This window comes from Hyperoodon ampullatus (genome assembly GCF_949752795.1).
Source record: "Hyperoodon ampullatus genome assembly, chromosome: 1".
NCBI classification, from domain to species: Eukaryota; Metazoa; Chordata; class Mammalia; order Artiodactyla; family Ziphiidae; genus Hyperoodon; species Hyperoodon ampullatus.
Window position 1 is genome coordinate 158,876,509 of NC_136914.1, and position 18,148 is coordinate 158,894,656.

Sequence of the window (18,148 nt, forward strand, 5' to 3'; positions counted from 1 at the left end):
TTGAGGAAGTTATCGTTTTTTGGCTCTATAAGTCACGTCAAGGTCAAGTCCTCACAAGGAGGCCTGATAATTATGTCTCAAAGTGATGTTTTTACGTGCGTGCATGCTTTTCTCCTACATTGGACAGTATCTAGAGCAGTGCTTGGGTCAGAGTAATCATTCAATATTAAATCACTATAATAAAAACAATATTATGATAGTAAATACTGTCTGGATGAGTAAAAGAGTGAATGCATGTATGCATTAATAAGTGGCAGTGAGCTGCTCAGGGGCGGTGGACCTTGTTTTGATTATCTCTGAACCCCGGTCTCGCTGCGTGTAACGTGTGTATTACTGGCAATTCACAAGGCGCTCTAATTTCAAAGAGCAGTCTCCAGGGCCAGCCTGGCTGGGGCGGGGTTCCAAGCCCCGGGCCGGGAGCGACGACTCCGGGCGGTAGGGGGCGCCGGCGTGCGGCCGGGCCGGTTCCCCGGCACCACCCGCGCGAAGCCGGACCCGGGTCTACGCCATGCGCGTGTTGCTGCCACTGCTGCGCACCAGCTGGGCCTGGCGCTTGGGCGTCCCGGCTGCCGCCGCCGCCGCCGCCGCCGCCGCCCGCCTGCCGCGGGGAGCGAGCGCAGGGCCCGAGCCGCGCCGCGCCATGGCTTTTTACCGCACAGAGGAGCGCGGCCAGCCCCACTCTCCTGGTTACCGCCTCTTTTTCAGTAAGTAGCTCGCGGGGGTCCCACCGCGCGCCGCGCCGGAGGCTCGGGATGGGAGCGCGGCCTCCATCCCTCCCTCTTTCGGGCCCGCCGCGATCGCCGCGCGGTTCAGGTCACTTTCCCGCACGCGGGGGCCAGCGCCAAGCCATGGGAGCTGCCAGAGATGGAGGCGGCGGACTAAGTCCCTAAACGCGGAGCGCGGAGACGCAGGGCGGCCGGCTGGGCCGCGTCCGGGTCACCCTGGGCGCGGCCAACCGCCCTCCCCGAGCCGCGGGCGGAGCGCGCGTGGGAGCACGCCCGGTTACCTGGCCCGGCCGTCAGCCGTTAGCCCAACCCGCGTCACTATTCTGGGTTTGCGTTAACTCCGAACGCGAGGAGCAGAGTCCACAGGTTAGCCGCCCTCCCTTCCCCCCTCCCTCCTCCCCCTTCCCCCCTCCCTCCTCCCCCTTCCCCCCTCCCTCCTCCCCCTTCCCCTCCCAGGGGATGTAACAAAACTCCTGCCGAGGGCCGCCCGCGATTGGAGAGGCAGGCGGGACTTCGGAGATGCCGGGTCCAGCGGTTCTTTTTCAGGGCGGGGACTCTGATGAAAGATCTCCCAGCAACGTGAATTTATACTCACGAGTTTGCACCTTGAATGCGATCCACGATCAAGAGCCTCGCTGGTTGCAAAGTAGCTCATTCTCCTCCGCAAATTTAGCAAACCCAGAGGGCGAAGCGACTTGGGTCACTGACCTGGCCGACTAAGATGGGAAAACACCCAGGTCTCCATTATTCTCATTTTTCTTTGCACCCCGATATTTCACTGTGTAGGTTAGCTATGATGTGAAATAGCGAGGTTGGTTGAGTTGCTTTCATGCCTCACTGATTTCAGAGCCCCGAGGGGAGTAGTACCCTTTTTTCTGTAAAGTCGACCTTGCCTTATCGTCCACCTATTAGGAACACCAGCTCTAGAGAATTTCAGATCTCAGCTCGAATCCTGGATTCTTTAGCTCTTAGCTCTGGGACCCTGGACGAGTTTCCTAACTTGCTGAGCCTTAGTTCTTCTCGTCTGTAAAATAGGGCTCTAAGACTTACATGGCATAGTGTATGCAAATGATTAGTCACCGGGGCTAGAATATAAATTCTATTGTTAATAATACTTGTGATCATTATTGATACCTGTAATTTATAAAATGTTTATACGTATCCTATCTGAGCTTAGGGCTGGGGAGTATTTTATGGGAGAGAAAGCTGAATTTGCATAGTTTTGTGGTTATAATGCAGTTGATACCAAAATTCCCATTTTCTTCAGAATTGACTCCATATTCTTTTCCATCCTAATTTGGTCAAGACTGATCAGGTAGAAAGGAACCATTAACAAGAAGACCCAAATTTCTGAACGGATTGTTCCAAAAGGTTACAAAGCAATGGTTTGAGGAACAGCTTTCCATAGAAACAGTGTTACAAAATGGCAGTTAGTTTTTTAAGTAGATAAATGCTGTCTAACTCATAAAATGGTGAAAGTAATACAGTAATAAATGATTGACCAAAAAGTCAATAAATATTTATAAAATGTGATGGACACTGTTAGGTGTGGCGCTGAGGAAATTTTAGTTATGGGCCCTGACCTCAAGAGATTGATAATATCAATATAATTAATTAAGGAAAGTATAAAAACACTAAAAAATTCAAATAAAATTATTTGAATGTAGGCTGAGAAAAAATAGTCTTGAGGATCCTGGAGCATATGGTGTAACCCACCGAGCACTGACTTTGGCATGGGGAGTCCTAGGCCTTGGTTCTCGCTCTGCTGTAACTCACTGTGTGCTGATTGGCCAGGTGATGGCTTCATTTCTTACATGTTCAGTTTCTTTAGCTGTAAAATGAAGCAGTTGACCTACCAGTGATCTTAAAGGTCCTTCTTAGTGCTGATAGTCCTTGGAGACATTGGATGAATAATAGACACTCTTAACATTATCTTTCGGGGCCGGGCCTCTATTATGCATTTTTGAGGCTTATATTGGCCTCTCGCTGTGGTTTGTTTCTTTAGCTGCAAGTGTATTTCAGACTCACGATTTTCTTAAACTGGAATGCCACAAATAAAATACATATATATTTTTTTCACTCAGTTGGAGCAAATGACAGAAAAGAAGAAAAAAGGTTTTACTGAGGTAAATGGGCAAAAATTGGAAGAAAGGAGAATGCGGTTTGCGGGAGGGGCCAGGTGGTGAGAGTCATTGGAAGGTATTGTTGGGTTGAACAATTCCTGAGCTAAACGCCAGATGGCATCCTTGGCCCAGGACTGTTTACTGCCTGCTGGAAGGGGTAGGACAAAATGAAAGGAAGCCCCTTTAGGATTAAGGGGTAAGGGGGAACAATGAACAATTTGCTCTTTATAAAGATGGTCACAAATTGTATACTTTATACTCTGGCAGCGTCTCTGTGCAGTAGTATGGTGCAGTTCACTCCCTTCAAAGAAGAACATGAATATAGCAACTACTTGGCTGGAAAGTATTATTTAGCATTATTACAGTGGAATCATTTCCCACATTTCCAAATATATCCCAAGCCTCTGAAATACGAGTGCAGTTGGGAGGTAGACTTTTTGGCATTTCATTTCTGTAAATGGTTCTCTTTACCATCATTCAGAAGAATTAGAATAAATGATAGATGCAATACTTTTCTTTTCCTTTTAATTGGTGTTGAACTTTGTGGGAACAGTATTGAAGTGAGACAGGGTGACAGAGGGGAAAAAACATCCTGGTGGGAATCATGAGGCCTCCTGGCCCTGTAATTAACTTTTTGTGTGGCATCGCATGAGTAATTGAACCTCTCTGTACCTCATTTTATTAAACCATGGAAAGAGGAGATTGGACTTGATCATTTCCAAACTGCTTAGTTGAGCACAAGCATCCCATGGTATGTTACTAGGCTTTCTTTAAAGGAAGAGCTTCATGGTTTAATAAATTAGCAAAACACTTATTTTATCACCTTGGGGAGTCACAATGTGCATATTAAAGTTGTTGGAAATTCTTATGTAAAGTATCTTGTCCCAAACTTTTGAATCCAAGAGCCCCTGTTTCTCAGAACATTTGTTGACATCTTAGTAACTCTAGAGTTTGATGGAATTCTATTTGAGAAGCATTGGGTTCTAGACTAATAGTCAAAACACTTAGGTTGTAGCCCTGGCTTGACTATTTTAGGCATCACTTGACATCCCTTAGCTCTGTTTCTCCATCTGTAAAATGGGGATAGCACTGATGATTTTATAGAATTGCTGTGGCAGATCAATGAGACCATGTTTGTAAAGACTATCACTGTCTCACACATGGCATATGGTTAATGTTTAATATGAATTATTTCTTTTTCCCTTTTGACTTTAAGACCAAAATTCTTGTTACATTTTGTGAAGGATGAGAACAATGGGATGTGGATAGAATTGCATACTTTGAGTAAGTCCTGATTTATTAATTCCAAGTCTTATAGTTTTCATGGATACCGACTTGCAGTCTTTTGAATTAGTTGTGAAATCATAACGAAGTAAGACTTGTTCATATGGGACCAAAGACATAGCACTGCATGCCAATATTCTTTCGTAGTCTACATGTTTTTGTTTTGTTAATAACTTGAAAATTCATTATTTTAGATTTTTTAACTTTAACGAAAGGATGAGGAGAAGCTACACTTTTCATAGTTTGGATTTTTTTTTTTACTATGGGGTAGGTGACTGATTCACTTAGAGAAATAGTGCTGTAGATAATTCAGGTTGCTTTTATTTAGTGTGAGAACGAATCATGCAGTTCTTTAACAATGAATTTGTTTTATCAGTTGTAGTAAGACTATGCTTATGTTGAAATTACTATGTTTTGTTTTTCAAGCATGCCATTTGAATAGTAGGAGGAATCTGCCATTGAATGTTCCACACATTTGGACTTAATAAAATTTACTGAATTACATGAAACATGTGTTTGAGTCTTAAATATGAGTTCCTGTAACTTTTTTTTTTAATTTGGCCCATATCATAAAACTTGAATTGACACAGTAGATGATAATGGTTATTGTGTGGATATAGAAATGTTAGTTATATTTATTTGGTTTTTGTCATTGCTACAGCTTTCAATAAGAATCTCTATAAATGCTTTTAGTAATGATACGTAGTAGTATGTTGGTACTTAGCATACATGTAACTATTTGATGTGTATAACATATATAATCAGGTATAAGTTTTGCAATCCATTCAGTTTCCTCACTTGCTAATACAAGTAATAAACTTTCATCCTGATACAACTTGCTGTTATAAGAGAAAAACATAGATTACTTACAAAATGATAGAATAAAATCTCATTTCAGTCCAGTCGAAGGGAAAGTTTTGACACTATTTGGCAATGTCTAATGTATATTGATGGGCGTGATAGAATTCATTAGCTTATGCCCAGTAGGTATGTAGTCTGATTTTTGACGAAGTGAAATACCAAAACAAGATGGTAGGGTGACTACAATTGTTTGTCTTATCTCCCTCCTCATAAATATCCTATTAAAGTGATAGTAGGTGGATAAAAAAGTATAACCCTGAAACAACAAATAAGAAGGAGCCATCAGAGCCGGTGATTTCAAGATATTTATAAAGGAAGAAAAGCAGATGGAGATGTGGTTATTGATGAAGCAGCACGGAGGCAGTCCCAGCTGAAGTCTATGTGCTGAGGGGGCTGTAGTTTCGGAAGAAGCTGAACTGCTTTGCAGAACCTTAGAGAGTTTGTGGACTTGTTGATGTCAGATTGGAGAGAGAGTGAGAGACGTGGAGCCTGACACAGTGGGAGCAGTTTAAGTTTTATTATGGAATAGCACACAGATGTTTACCATGCAGGCCTGGGGCTTAGGCGATGTGCTGGTTCCTTCTGCAGAAATTGAAGAAGGTATTTGGAGGTCAGTAGCCCAACCTGATGGTGTTGCTGCTCAGCAGAGCTCTGGGCTCTGTGACGTTTAGGGAACGCCCCAGTGTCACAGCCAGCTTCTTACCCACACATCTCCAAGGGAAGCTGGCCATTCAACAAGCCTGTCTGCGTGCACATCAGTCTTTTCTAGCCTCTTATTAAATATAAACCAAATTGTCAGGGATCACTTTCAGCCAGGTTTTCATCCTCTTTCTGCCAAACTGCTTTGCCAAAAGGTGTCCTCGGCCTGGTGCCAAGGCGGCTCTGATGCCTGCGGTCTCCACGGAGAGGGAAGATGGCCCTTGATGGACCAGAACAGATGGAGCTGGAAGAGGGGAAGGCAGGCAGTGGACTCTGCCAATATTATCTGTCCAAGATTGAAGAACTCCAGCTGATTGTAAATGATAAGAGCCAAAATCTCTGGAGGCTGCAGGCACAGAGGAATGAGACTAATGCAAAAGTTCACCTGTTGCGGGCAGAGCTACAGCTGCTGCAGGAAAAGGGCTCCTATGTGGGGGAAGTAGTCCGGACCATGGATAAGAAGAAAGTGTTGGTTAAGGTACATTCTGGGGGCAAGTTTGTCATAGACGTGGACAAGAACATCGACATCAGTGATGTGACACCCGATTGCTGGGTCGCTCTCAGAAATGACAGCTACACTCTGCACAAGATCCTACCCAACAAGGTAGACCCACTGGTGTCACTGATGATGGTGGAGAAGGTGCCAGATTCAACTTAAGAGATGATTGGTGGACTGGACAAGCAGATCAAGGAGATCAAAGAAGTGATCGAGCTGCCCGTTAAGCATCCTGAACTCTTTGAAATGCTGGGCATCGCGCAGCCCAAGGGAGTGCTGCTGTAGGGACCCGCAGGCACTGGGAAGACACTGTTGGCCCGGGCTGTGTCTCATCATACAGACTATACCTTCATTTGTGTCTCTGGCTCTGAATTGGTACGGAAATTCATTGCGGAAGGAGCAAGAATGGTGAGGGAGCTGTTTGCTATGGCCCGAGAACACGCTCCATCTATCACTTTCATGGATGAAATTGACTCCTTCGGCTCCTCACGGCTGGAGGGAGGCTCCAGAGGGGACAGTGAAGTCCAGTGCACGAAGCTGGAGCTGCTCAACCAGCTGGATGGCTTCGAGGCCACCAAGAATATCAAGGTCATCATGGCGACTAATAGGATTGATATCCTGGGCTCGGCACTGCAATGCCCAGGGTGCATCGACAGAAAAATTGAATTCCCACCCCCGACGAGGAGGCCCAGCTGGATATTTTGAAGATCCATTTTTGGAAAATGAACCCGACCCGGGGGATCAACCTGAGAAAAATTGCTGAGCTCATGCAGGAGCATCAGGGGCTGAAGTGAAGGGTGTGTGCACTGAAGCCAGCTTGTATTCACTACGGGAGCGGTGAGTCCACATCACCCAGGAGGACTTTGAGATGGCAGTAGCCAAGGTCATGCAAAAGGAGAGTGAGAAAAGCTTGTCCATCGAGAAAGTATGGAAGTGAGACACATATCCTTTGCGTGGATCCCTCAAATAAAGCTCTGTAGGACAGGAAAAGAAAAAAAAAAGGTGACCTCCATGTGGCAAATTTAATGATCAATTTAAAATTCTCATCTCGTGAATTCTCAACAGTATTTTCACAATGAAGCCCTCTTTCTTCCTTGAAATGTTTTCTTTTTCCTTCTGGGACGGTACTTTTATCTTCTTTTGATGGCTTCTCCTTCAGCAGTCTCCCTTGCTGGATCCTCTGATCTGAACTCTAACCTTTGAAACGGCCCAGGACTCAGTTCTTAGCCCACTTATCTATCTGTTCTCTCTCTAGAGCAGGGGTTGGCAAACCCTTTCTGAAAAGGGCCAGGTAGTAAATAGTTTAGGCTTTGCAAAACCTGTGGTTTCTTACAACTACTTAACTCTGCGTTGCAGGGCAAAAGCAACCAGAGAGTAAAAGTATGGGTATGGCTTTTGTTCCAACAAAAGGTTATTTATAAAAATAACAACAGGCCATGTGCTGGCTTTGGCCCATGGTCTGGAGTTTCTGTTGTTGCTTTTGCTGTAGATGATCCCATCCAGTCCTGTAGCTTGAGATACCATCTATGCCTCCCAGATGTGTAACATTAGCCCTAGTCTCTTCTTGAGCTCAAGATTTACAGATGCAGTAAATGTACTCTGTATTTCCACTGAAACGTCTAAGAAGCATCTCAAGGTTAATGTATACAAAACAGAGCTCCTGGTCCCCTACCCCCACCCAACTATTTCTTTCTGTTTTCTCACCTATAAGCCGTAACTTAGGAATCACTGTTGTGGCCACCACTACTCTTAGCCCATATCTAGTTCATTAGTTTCTCCCTTCAGTCCAGCTTTTGAAATGTATGCAGAAGACAATTCTCCACTCCCACCCTTGCCACTATATCCATGTCACCATTGTCTTTCACTTGACCAATTGCAGTAGCCTCCTGATTCTTCACCTTGCCTCCACCATTGTCCCCTGAAGTCTGCTTTCCACCAGAAGTCATCTTGATTCTCAAGATGTAAGTCTGATCATGCCAGGTTCTGCTCCTTGTATACAAGTTCTTGTGTGACCTGATACTGGGCTTCCCCTCTGAATTCATTGCTTAGCACTCTTCCTTTTGATCACTGTGCTCCAGCCATCCTGGCCTCCTGGCTGTTTCTCAGACATGCCGTGCATATTCTTGTCTCTGAGCTTGCTCTGCATGCAGTGTTCCTGTCTAGATGTCTGCTTGACTTACGTCCTCACTTCATTCAGCTCTGTGCTGAAGTGTTACCTATCAGAGAGATCTTCCCTGGCATTTCCATATTTCTCTTTTTCCCTCTTTTCTTGCCCTGTACCTGCTAGAGTTAAAAACATCTTCATTGCTCCTATACATCGCCTCCCCCACCAGAATATAAGTTCCGTAAAAGCAAGGAATTTGTATACCTACTACCTAAAAGAGTGCTTGGTATACTGTATGTGCTCAGTAAATAATTACTGAATGAATTATTTTAAGAAAACCTTATAAGCTAAATGGGAAAAAAAGAAAGCAGAAAGGGATTTTGAATTTTTCAAAGTCGCATGGGTGTCCTCTGAGATTTCAGAAGCTATGGCACCCATTAAGAAGGAAGAGGAGGCTGTGAAGAAAAGGCAATCAAAGAACAAGAACTCTTGGAAATTAAAAATGTGATTGTTAAGACAAATCAGTGGATGGGGTAGTGGGTTGAATGGTGTTCTGTTGTTTTAAGCCACCAAGTGTGTGCTAATTTGGTATAGCAGTCCTAGAAGGCTGATACAGAGAAGTTAGAACATAAGGTAAAGAAATCTACCAGAAAGTAGAACAAAATGTCTGAGACAGCAAAAAATTGAGGAAGAAAGAAGAGACAGAGAGATTTAATCTAGGAAGTCTAACATTTGGCTAATATGAGTTCCAGAAAAAAAAGACAAAACGAAGAAGAATTTTCAAAGGAATACTGGAAGAGATCTAAGAATTTAAGTACCCAAGTGTTCTGAGTCCCAGACACTTTCTTGTGAAATCTCTGAAAACTGAAGCTTTTATAAAGAAGACCCTAAAAGTCCCTGGGGTTGGGGTCAGGGGTGGGGAGGGAGAACAGGTCACCTGCAAAGGACTGAGAATCAAACTGGTATATGACTTACCCAGCAGCGCTGAAAGCTCGGCAACTGGAGTAATGCCTTTGAAATTCTGAGAAAATGATTTTCCTCCTAGAATTTACCCAGGCAACCATTAATCTAGGGTGAAGACTGAATCAAGACGTTTCAGACGTTTAAGGACTTGAGAAATGTACCTCCCATGCATCCTTTCTTACACAACACAAATTAGGATATGCTTCTGCAAAACATGTAAGTAAACCAAAAAAGGTGAATGCATGGGATCCAGAAAACAGATCTAAGCTGGAAACCAACAAAGCAGAGTCTAAGAGTGCCAAGAAAACTTCCAATCCAGATTGCAACAGGAAGAATGAGATTTCCAAAGGGAGCTACTTGGGTAGAGAGAGAATTCCATAGTTTTTATGGAAGCTGTGAGACATTTGAATAATTGATAGATATGATTATGACTGCCAATGGAAGGAAGAAAATTAGAAGCACAAGTCACAGAAGCTGAACAAGAAAGGAAATTTATTTATGCCATTCTACCTGGCCAAAAATCAACACAAAGACAGTGTTTCTTAAACTTGCCTGACTATATGAATTATTTGGGGGTGCTTGCTAATAATACAGATATCCAGATTTCTCTCCTTAAGATTCTGATTAGATATGGGGGTCCAGCGATCTGTTTAACAAGTAATTCAGGTTTTTCTTAATCTTAGGAAATATACTAACAGGAAAAGCATAGAAAACTCTGTGTGATTAGAGAACATTTTATGAGCCTTGAAAAAATAAAAGTGCAGAAGATAAAATTAGAAGAGAGAAGAGTGAAGAAAGAGCGGTAAAAACCCAGTTAGGTGAGTCAAGAAATACTGTATATGTTTGGTGGAGCAAGGAATAAAGCTGTGAAGTATTAAGATTGGCCAATAGAGAATTAAAGGGAAAGGTTGGGGTCAAATCAACTAAACTTACCTCTCAGAGCTGAAATCAGTAGACAATATTCTAAAATTGTAAATTAAAAATTAACCATATAAATATATTATTTAGGGAGATGAAGATAACATCCAGATCTAAACTACGTTAAGGAGGCCTAAGTGGGTTGCTCTAGAGTGGAGCTGGATTGGAGAGAGGTGGGGACTTTTTTTTAACCATGCACATGCATTGCTTTGTTTAAACAACAACAAAATGGATATTTATAAAAGTAAATTGGCAACAACTTGGTTTCAATTGTAAAGAAGCAACCAGTCTGAGCTACAGATAATGAAGTTCAAACTTAAGATTTATTGCTAGTTTACTCTGAGGCTCTAAGAAAGGGCTATTTCTAATCTGTGCTTCAGTTGTATCTTTACAAGGTGATTACCACAGTGCTTGCTGCATGTACCGTGTCTCTCTGTCTATGCCTCATAGGTATAATATGGATTACCCTGTTTGTTTTATAGTTGATCAGGATAGGTAGTACAGGTTTCTCCACTATCCAGAAAGGGAGCAGTCCTATGAAACCATTCGTAAGCCGAAATGGCATAAAGCAAAGAAGCAATACCTTAGGATACATCTTGCTAATGAATGCACAAAATAAATGGAGAGAAAGCACAGGTGCTCACAGACACAGTTCAAAGCTATGGCAGCTTGCTGCTGAGATGATGAGTATATAGTTCCCAGGGAAGGAGCTTGACTGGGCCACTCTCACTGCTCAGGGGTGCTCGCTGCCTCTATAACAGCTGCTGAAGAACACACCGAATGCTGTTTTCGATATTTGCCTTTTTTTGTAATAGTGAAAATCCTCTTCAGATTTCTTTCTTTAGCAAAAACAGGTACTAATGTAGGTCTTTTGTAAAAGTGAAGTGGCGTAGAGCAAACTTTTCAAAAAGCAGGGGATACCTGTACCTATCTTTAAATCCACCTTTAGAGAATCTTAATACCCTTTAAGTGGAACCTAATAGCATACTTACAGCACTGACTCTAGAAAACTTTTAATGGATTCTCATCCTTCCTTTGTGTGTTAGGTCAATGGTTAGCTCTCTAATTGTGCCAGGAGGACTCCTTTGTTTTTAAATTTACAGGATGCTGCTGATCCTGATAACATGTAGTACTCGCCCTATCTTATCTGTGGGCATTGCTCACATTTTAGCACTTTTGTATTCTGGCATCTAGTATGTTGCCTTTTACATAGTACTAAATTGTATCTTGCTTAATTGAAGAAAATTGAGAAAATTAAGTTTCAGAGAAATCGAGTGACTTAATCAAGCTCAGCAAATAACATGGCAGATTCTTGGCCTCTGTATTCATTGCTCCCGTGCAAATTTATTGGTATGTTGCTCAAAGCATTATGATTATCAGATATCTAAGGCCCTATTTTATTTTCCCAGAAATTATTCTTTTTTTCTTTATTGTTATGTTTTTATTTAAACTATTTCATGATCCAAATGGCTTCTAGTAGGTTTGGTTATCTGAGTCAGACCATTCACTTACATTTATATTCTTTTTACCTTCCAAAATGGCAATTAGAAAACAATTTTGACGTATATATTGGCATTACCTTAGTGTTTGAATATATTTAGATCCCAATTTAAAGAAAGAGATATCTAAGCACACTTCTCACAGATCTTTAGATTTTAGTGATCACAGCCTAGTCTAGTCCTGTTTCTCCTCATACTTAAGTAGCATGTGCTCCTCTTAACATCTTAATAAGTTGTTGGGGCTTGTCCCCAGTTAACCAGAGCTTTAGGGAAACTTAACACAAAATCAGTGTGCCAAAGGTATCATTTACTCTTAATTACAAAGGCAGCCTAGCTATTCTGTCAAGTTTCCTGTACTTCATTAATTTTAATAACAAACTTTCCTGGTTTGTACAACTTCCTGAATTCTTAGAGCTGAGATTATTGTTAATTTCCATCACAATGACAGGTTCCAAATGTAACAACTGAAGTAATATGCTAAAGGATTACATCTTTCTTCTCTTCAAAATTCTGCCTTATCTTTGTGACTTAAAGTGGAGAAAAGGATCACAGATGGTTGATTGTTATTTGGAATAAGTGCTTCTATTTATATGTTAATATACTATATTTTTCTTAACTGCCGTCTTTTTTTTTTTTTTTGCTCCATATATACTTATTTTAAAAATTACATAGGATAAAATTCACTCTTTTTTTTGGTGAACAGTTCTGAGTTTTAGTAGAAATATAGATTCATTTAAACATCATCACAATCATGATACAGAACAGTCTATCACTCCCCAAAATTTCCTTGTGGCCCCTCTTTCAAGTCACCTCCACCCTCTACCCTCAACCTCTGGCAACCACTGGTCTGGTCTTTATCCCTATAGTTTTGCCTTTTCCAGATGTCATCTAAATGGAATTGTTTGAGTCTAGCTTCTTTCACTTAGCACATTGCATTTTAGATTTTTTCATTTTCTTGTGTGTATCAATAGTTCACTCCTTTTTATTATGGACAAATATACTATTCTGTAAAGTGCCATTGTGTGGGTGTAACAGAGTTTGTTTATCCATTTACCAGTTGGACATTGGGGTTACTTCCAGTTTTTGTGGTTATTGAGTAAAGCCACTATAAACATACACTTAGAAGTTTTTGTGCAAACATAAGTTTTCATTTTTTCCTGGTTAAGTACTTAATAGTAGGATTTCTGGGTCATATGTTTAACTTTATAAGAAACTGCCAAGCTGTTTTCCAAAGTTGCTGTACCATTTTGATTTCCTACCACTACATTTTATTTTAATAAAAAATATGTAAATGTGACCCACTTAAGTACCCTTGTTATTTATAGAAAAGTAAATAATCAAGCAACAAACTGATAATTTTGTTCTTTCTGTTCTTGTGTTGCTCATAGAAGACTTTAAAATCAGGCACAGAATTTTAAATTTGATGTGGTATGCAAAAGAGAAGATTCTGTTTTTCAAGATGCATCCTTTTTAACTGATGGAAAAGAGCTTTATAGATCATAGTGAGTTTTATACCCTTTGCCACTTGTGTGCTTTTTCTCACCTTTATCCTACTTTGTGCGCCGGGGTCCTTCATGAGTTACCTTGTTGCTAGGGTGGGAAAAGAAAAATTACATTAACAGCTTGTACAGGAAAATGAAATAGTAATAGAGGTATTTGCTCAGCAAATATTTACTGAATGCCTACTAAGTGCTGGAAACTTTTCTGGATGCTGGGGATCCAGTAGAGAGCACAACAGAGCAAACAACAACAAACAACAACAACAAAATCTCCTTGCTTCAAGAACTTTAGTCTATTGATAAGTGCTAAGGAAAACTCACACAGCATGAGAAGAGGAAATAAAATTTTGGTGGAGTGGAGGCCATTATTAAGTTATATACTTCTAATTTTATTGGGCCGAAGCCATGGCTTGTTTTTCGTTTGTTTGTTTAAATAAACTTTATTTTGGAATAGTTTTAGATCTGGCAAGGTTGCAGCAGTAGTACAGAATTCCAGTATATCTCTTACCACGTTTTCCCTAACGTTAACATCTTTCATTACCACTGTACATTTGGCAAAGCTAAGGAACCAACATTGGTACATACTATTAACTCAACTCCACGTTTTATTTGGGTGTCACTGGTTTTTCCACTAATGTCATTTTTCTGTCCCATGATACAATTCAGGGTACCACATTGCATTTAGTCATTATATTTCCTTAGTCTCCTGTAATCTGGCAACTTCTCAGTCGTTCCTTGTTTTTTGTTTTCTAATGACCTTGAAATTTATGAACAGTATTGGTTAGGTATTTTGTAGAATGTCCCTCAGTTTGGGTGTGTCTGATGTCTTTCTCACCTATGAGACTGGAGTTCTGGGTTTGGGGGAAGAATACGACAGAAGTGAAGTACCCTTCTCATCATGGCATATCAGGAGGTACATGCTATGAACATGACTGGTGATACTAACCTTGATCACTTGGTTAAGGGTACTGCTTGTCAAGGGTTCTCCACTGAAATGCTTTTCCCCTTCCATACTCTATTCTTTGGAAGTGAGCCACTAAGTCCAGTCCACAATCTGGGGGACAGGGTAAGCTTTACTTATTGGAGGGGAGGACATCTACATATATTGTTTAGAATTTTTCTGAAAGGAAGATTTGTCTCTTACCCCTCATTTATTTATTTATACAATCATTTATTTGTATTACTGTGGACTCATGTATATTTACTGTATACTTTGGGTTATGATTCAATACAGGCATACCTTATTTTATTGCACTTGGTTGTACTTCGAAGATATTGTGTTATTTACAAATAGTTTTGTGACAACACTGTGTTGTACAAATGTGTTGGTGCCAATTCCCAACGGCATTTGCTCATTCGGTGTCTCTGTGTCACATTTTCATAGTTCTTGCAATATTTGATATGGTGACATGTGATCAATGATCTTTGGTTTTACCAGTACGACTCACTGAAGGCTCAGATGATGGTTGGTGTTTTTTTAGCAATAAAGTATTTTTTAATTAAGGTATATATATTGTTTTTTAAGATAAAATGTTATTGCACACTTAAAAGACTACAGTGTAATGTAAACATAACTTTTATATGCACTGTGAAACCAAAAATTTGTGTGACTTGCCTCATTGTGATATTCCCTTTATTACAGTGGTCTGGAACCAAGCCCACAGTATCTCCAAGGTTTGCCCATACCCATTATTTATTTTGTTGCTCAACTTGTTCCAGCTCTGGCCTTTGGGAACTCTTTCAGGTTGGCTCCATTTCCCTTTGACATACCTCCAGCCTTTTGTTTTGAGCACTTGGTTGGTTTCTGGTACTACAGGATATTCCAGGCTCATCTTGTATATTCTTTGCCCCAGCCTTAGAATCAGCCCATTCTTCAAGAAGCCCTAGTTCTTTTCATTGGAGAATGGTATTTAGAAGCCAAGATTTGGGTGCTAGGTATACTCATTGCTACTGGAGTGTCAGCCAGTCCTCATTTTATTTATTAAGATATTTTTAAAGTCTAAATTTGAAAATTATACCAAAGAAGTAGCAGGCCAGAAGTAGAACATACCCTGACTTAGGAAATTGCAAAGTGAAAATTTTCTATGGCTGTATTAAGCCCAGCTTTTGGAAACATGCATTCCAACAAAAGTATGCATGGGGTTATTGTATTTTATTTAAATAATATATACTTTTAAAGGTATTTTATATATACATATCAGTATGCAATGAGGATAAAATAGTTTCTGTTATTGAAATTTTTGTTTTAAGCTTACCTTAATATTAGCATCCTTACCACTTTGAGTGGAACAAATGATTTGTTTCTTTTAACTTGGTAGGACCTTTAATCCTTTGTTCATGTGAATTGTCGGTGGAAATTAGGAATTCTGTCGCTAGGTTTCTCTTGGGAAAATTGACCTCAGTTTTAATCCATTTCACTTATTAATCAGTCTCTTTTCGAAAGTAAGATTTTTCATATTTGGGGTTTTAGTCTAATTGAGACATATTTTGCTTTGGATGTTTAAGCCGCAGGAATAAGTAAATGGTTTCAGCAACCCAAATATGGTTGATTTGGTGTGTACAGCAGTCCCACTTGTCTGTGGTTTTGCTTTTCACAGTTTCAGTTACCCTTGGTCATATGTGGTCTGAAAATATTAAATGGAAAATTCCAGAAGTAAATATTTCATAAGTTTTAAATTGTGTGCCGCACTGTTCTGAGTAGTGTGATGAAATCTGGTGCTGTCCTGTTTTGTCCTGCCTTGTCCCTGTCCTGGGCATGAGTCATACCTTTGTCCAGCCTTAGTAGATATACCGGTTGTCAGACCCACTGCCCAGGCATCACAGAGCTTGTGTTCAGGTAACCCTTATTTTCCTTAATAATGGCTCCAAAGCTCAAGAGTAGTGATGCTGGCAATTCGGATATTCTCTTACTGTGCCTAATTTATAAATTAAACTTTATCATAGGTATGTGTGTATAGGAAAAAAAAAACATATGTAGGGTTACTATCCACAGCTTCAGGCATCCATTAGGTCTTGGAATGTATCCCCTGAAGATAAGGGGGGGACTACTGTTTTTCTCTTTGGTCATCAGATTGGAGCAAGTTTTAAAAGTTGAATTAAACTTTAAATTGGGAGTTAAAGTTCATTTTGAAAAATAACATTAAAAACTTGTTTAAAATTTAAAAGTGGGTAAGAGTATAATTGCTCTAAAGAACAGGATAGTCCATTGCTTTAATTCTGTGTTTTTGTTTATTTTCCTTTGCAGAGAATGTAGCTGGTCACTACATTTCCCCCTTTCATGATATTCCTCTGAAGGCGGACTCTGAAGAGGTATTGTTTTAACTTGTTTGGGGCATGAAAATATGTACTTCTCGTATCACCATAAAATGCTTTTTGGAAGCATCTTGAAAGGAAAGAATGTGGTTGGAAGCTGAGAAGGGCAATGGAGTTATCATAACAGGATTATAAGCCTCCTTTGTGAATTAGAATTTGGATAAGAATAGGATTCTTCCAGGAGGACTTGGGGAGAAAGAGATGTTAGTAGTCGATAGAGCTTAGAATTTGGTCAGAAATAAAGATTTAAGGTATAGAATTTAAGAGGTTAATAAGAGGCTTATTTAAGTAGTAGTAACAGTAGTAGTAGAAATAATAACATTTGTGAATTATTTTGTTTGCTAGCCACCATGTGAACATATGCCAGTTTATTTAATCCTTATGAGTTGCTATTATCATCTCTAAGGACACCGGAGCCGAAGGTATGTTATTGACTTGTCTAAAGTCACACAGCTGGTAAGTGCCAGAACCAGGTTTTGAACTAGCATTTCTGACCACAGAAGTCATGCTCTTTAACTACTCTACGAGACAGATGCTAGAAAGATAAAGTTGGGGGCTTCCCTGGTGGCGCAGAGGTTGGGAGTCTGCCTGCCGATGAAGGGGACACGGGTTCGTGACCCGGTCCGGAAAGATCCCACATGCCGCGGAGCGGCTGGGCCCGTGAGCCATGGCCACTGAGCCTGCGCATCCGGAGCCTGTGCTCCACAATGGAAGAGGCCACAACAGTGAGAGGCCTGCGTACCGCAAAAAAAAAAAAAAAGAAAAAGTTGGGAAGATCGTAGTCTTTGAATAGTTATTCTTTTTTTTTTTTTTTTTTGAGGTACGCAGGCCTCTCACTGTTGTGGCCTCTTCCATTGCGGAGCACAGGCTCCGGACGCGCAGGCTCAGTGGCCATGGCTCACGGGCCCAGCCGCTCCGTGGCATGTGGGATCTTTCCGGACCGGGTCACGAACCCGTGTCCCCTTCATCGGCAGGCGGACTCCTAACCACTGCGCCACCAGAGAAGCCCCTGAATAGTTATTCTTTTAGAACCTAAAATTACTTGACAGGTGTGAGGGTGGAAGGGATGTAAGTCAGGTCAGAGGGAGATCTGCTGAAGGTGGAACTAAGAGGGGCTCAGAATATTGGAGCCCTCCGAGGACTCTCCTGACTAGCTGGTGAGATGGCATAATTGGCAGTGGATGTTAGTAGTCACCATGACATTGGAAGTTCTTTTCTTGAAATCTGAGTAGTTACAATAATTGGCTGACTTCATCTGTTAAGTAACCAGGACTATGTTCCTGGTTGAGATTCTATGGGGCTAGTGAGTGGGGTGGGGTTTTCTAGAACTGTGGGGAGATCAGTGTGAGGGCAGAGGCCAGTGAAGAGGTGGGAAGCTGCTTCAGATGCAAGGCTGGTTTGACCTTTTTGGTGTTACCTCAGGGGCTGAATGTCAGGCATCATCCAGAGGTTCTGGAACTCTGGAGTAGGATTTATGCTGCCTTGCAGCCCTTCACAGGGCTGGACTGTCCATAACGGTGGCAGTGGGGAGAATAATAGCAAAGATTTATTGAGTGCTTCTAGTGCTTAGCTAAGCACTGTGCCCAGATCTTGACTTGCATTATTTCAAGATGTCCCGGGCTACTATTATCATCCTTATTTTGTTAATGAGGTTAAGTACCTTGC

General features: G+C 41.2%; 1 protein-coding gene and 1 pseudogene across 2 annotated transcripts in view; both read left to right on the forward strand.

The window, feature by feature from the left end:
* Window positions 1-508: 508 nt before the first annotated feature.
* PPA2 (inorganic pyrophosphatase 2) overlaps window positions 509-18,148 on the forward strand; it is a gene marked incomplete at its 5' end in the record, with an annotated part of 101,588 nt that continues 83,948 nt past the window's right edge. Inside the window, 2 exons of the mRNA XM_079701696.1 lie at window positions 509-704; window positions 16,416-16,480. Coding sequence (XP_079557822.1) covers window positions 509-704; window positions 16,416-16,480 — 261 coding nt within the window. The remainder of the gene's footprint in view (window positions 705-16,415; window positions 16,481-18,148) is intronic.
* On the forward strand, window positions 5,907-7,125 carry LOC307055989 (26S proteasome regulatory subunit 8-like; annotated as a pseudogene). The gene has a single exon. The product of its transcript is annotated as a 26S proteasome regulatory subunit 8-like (transcript).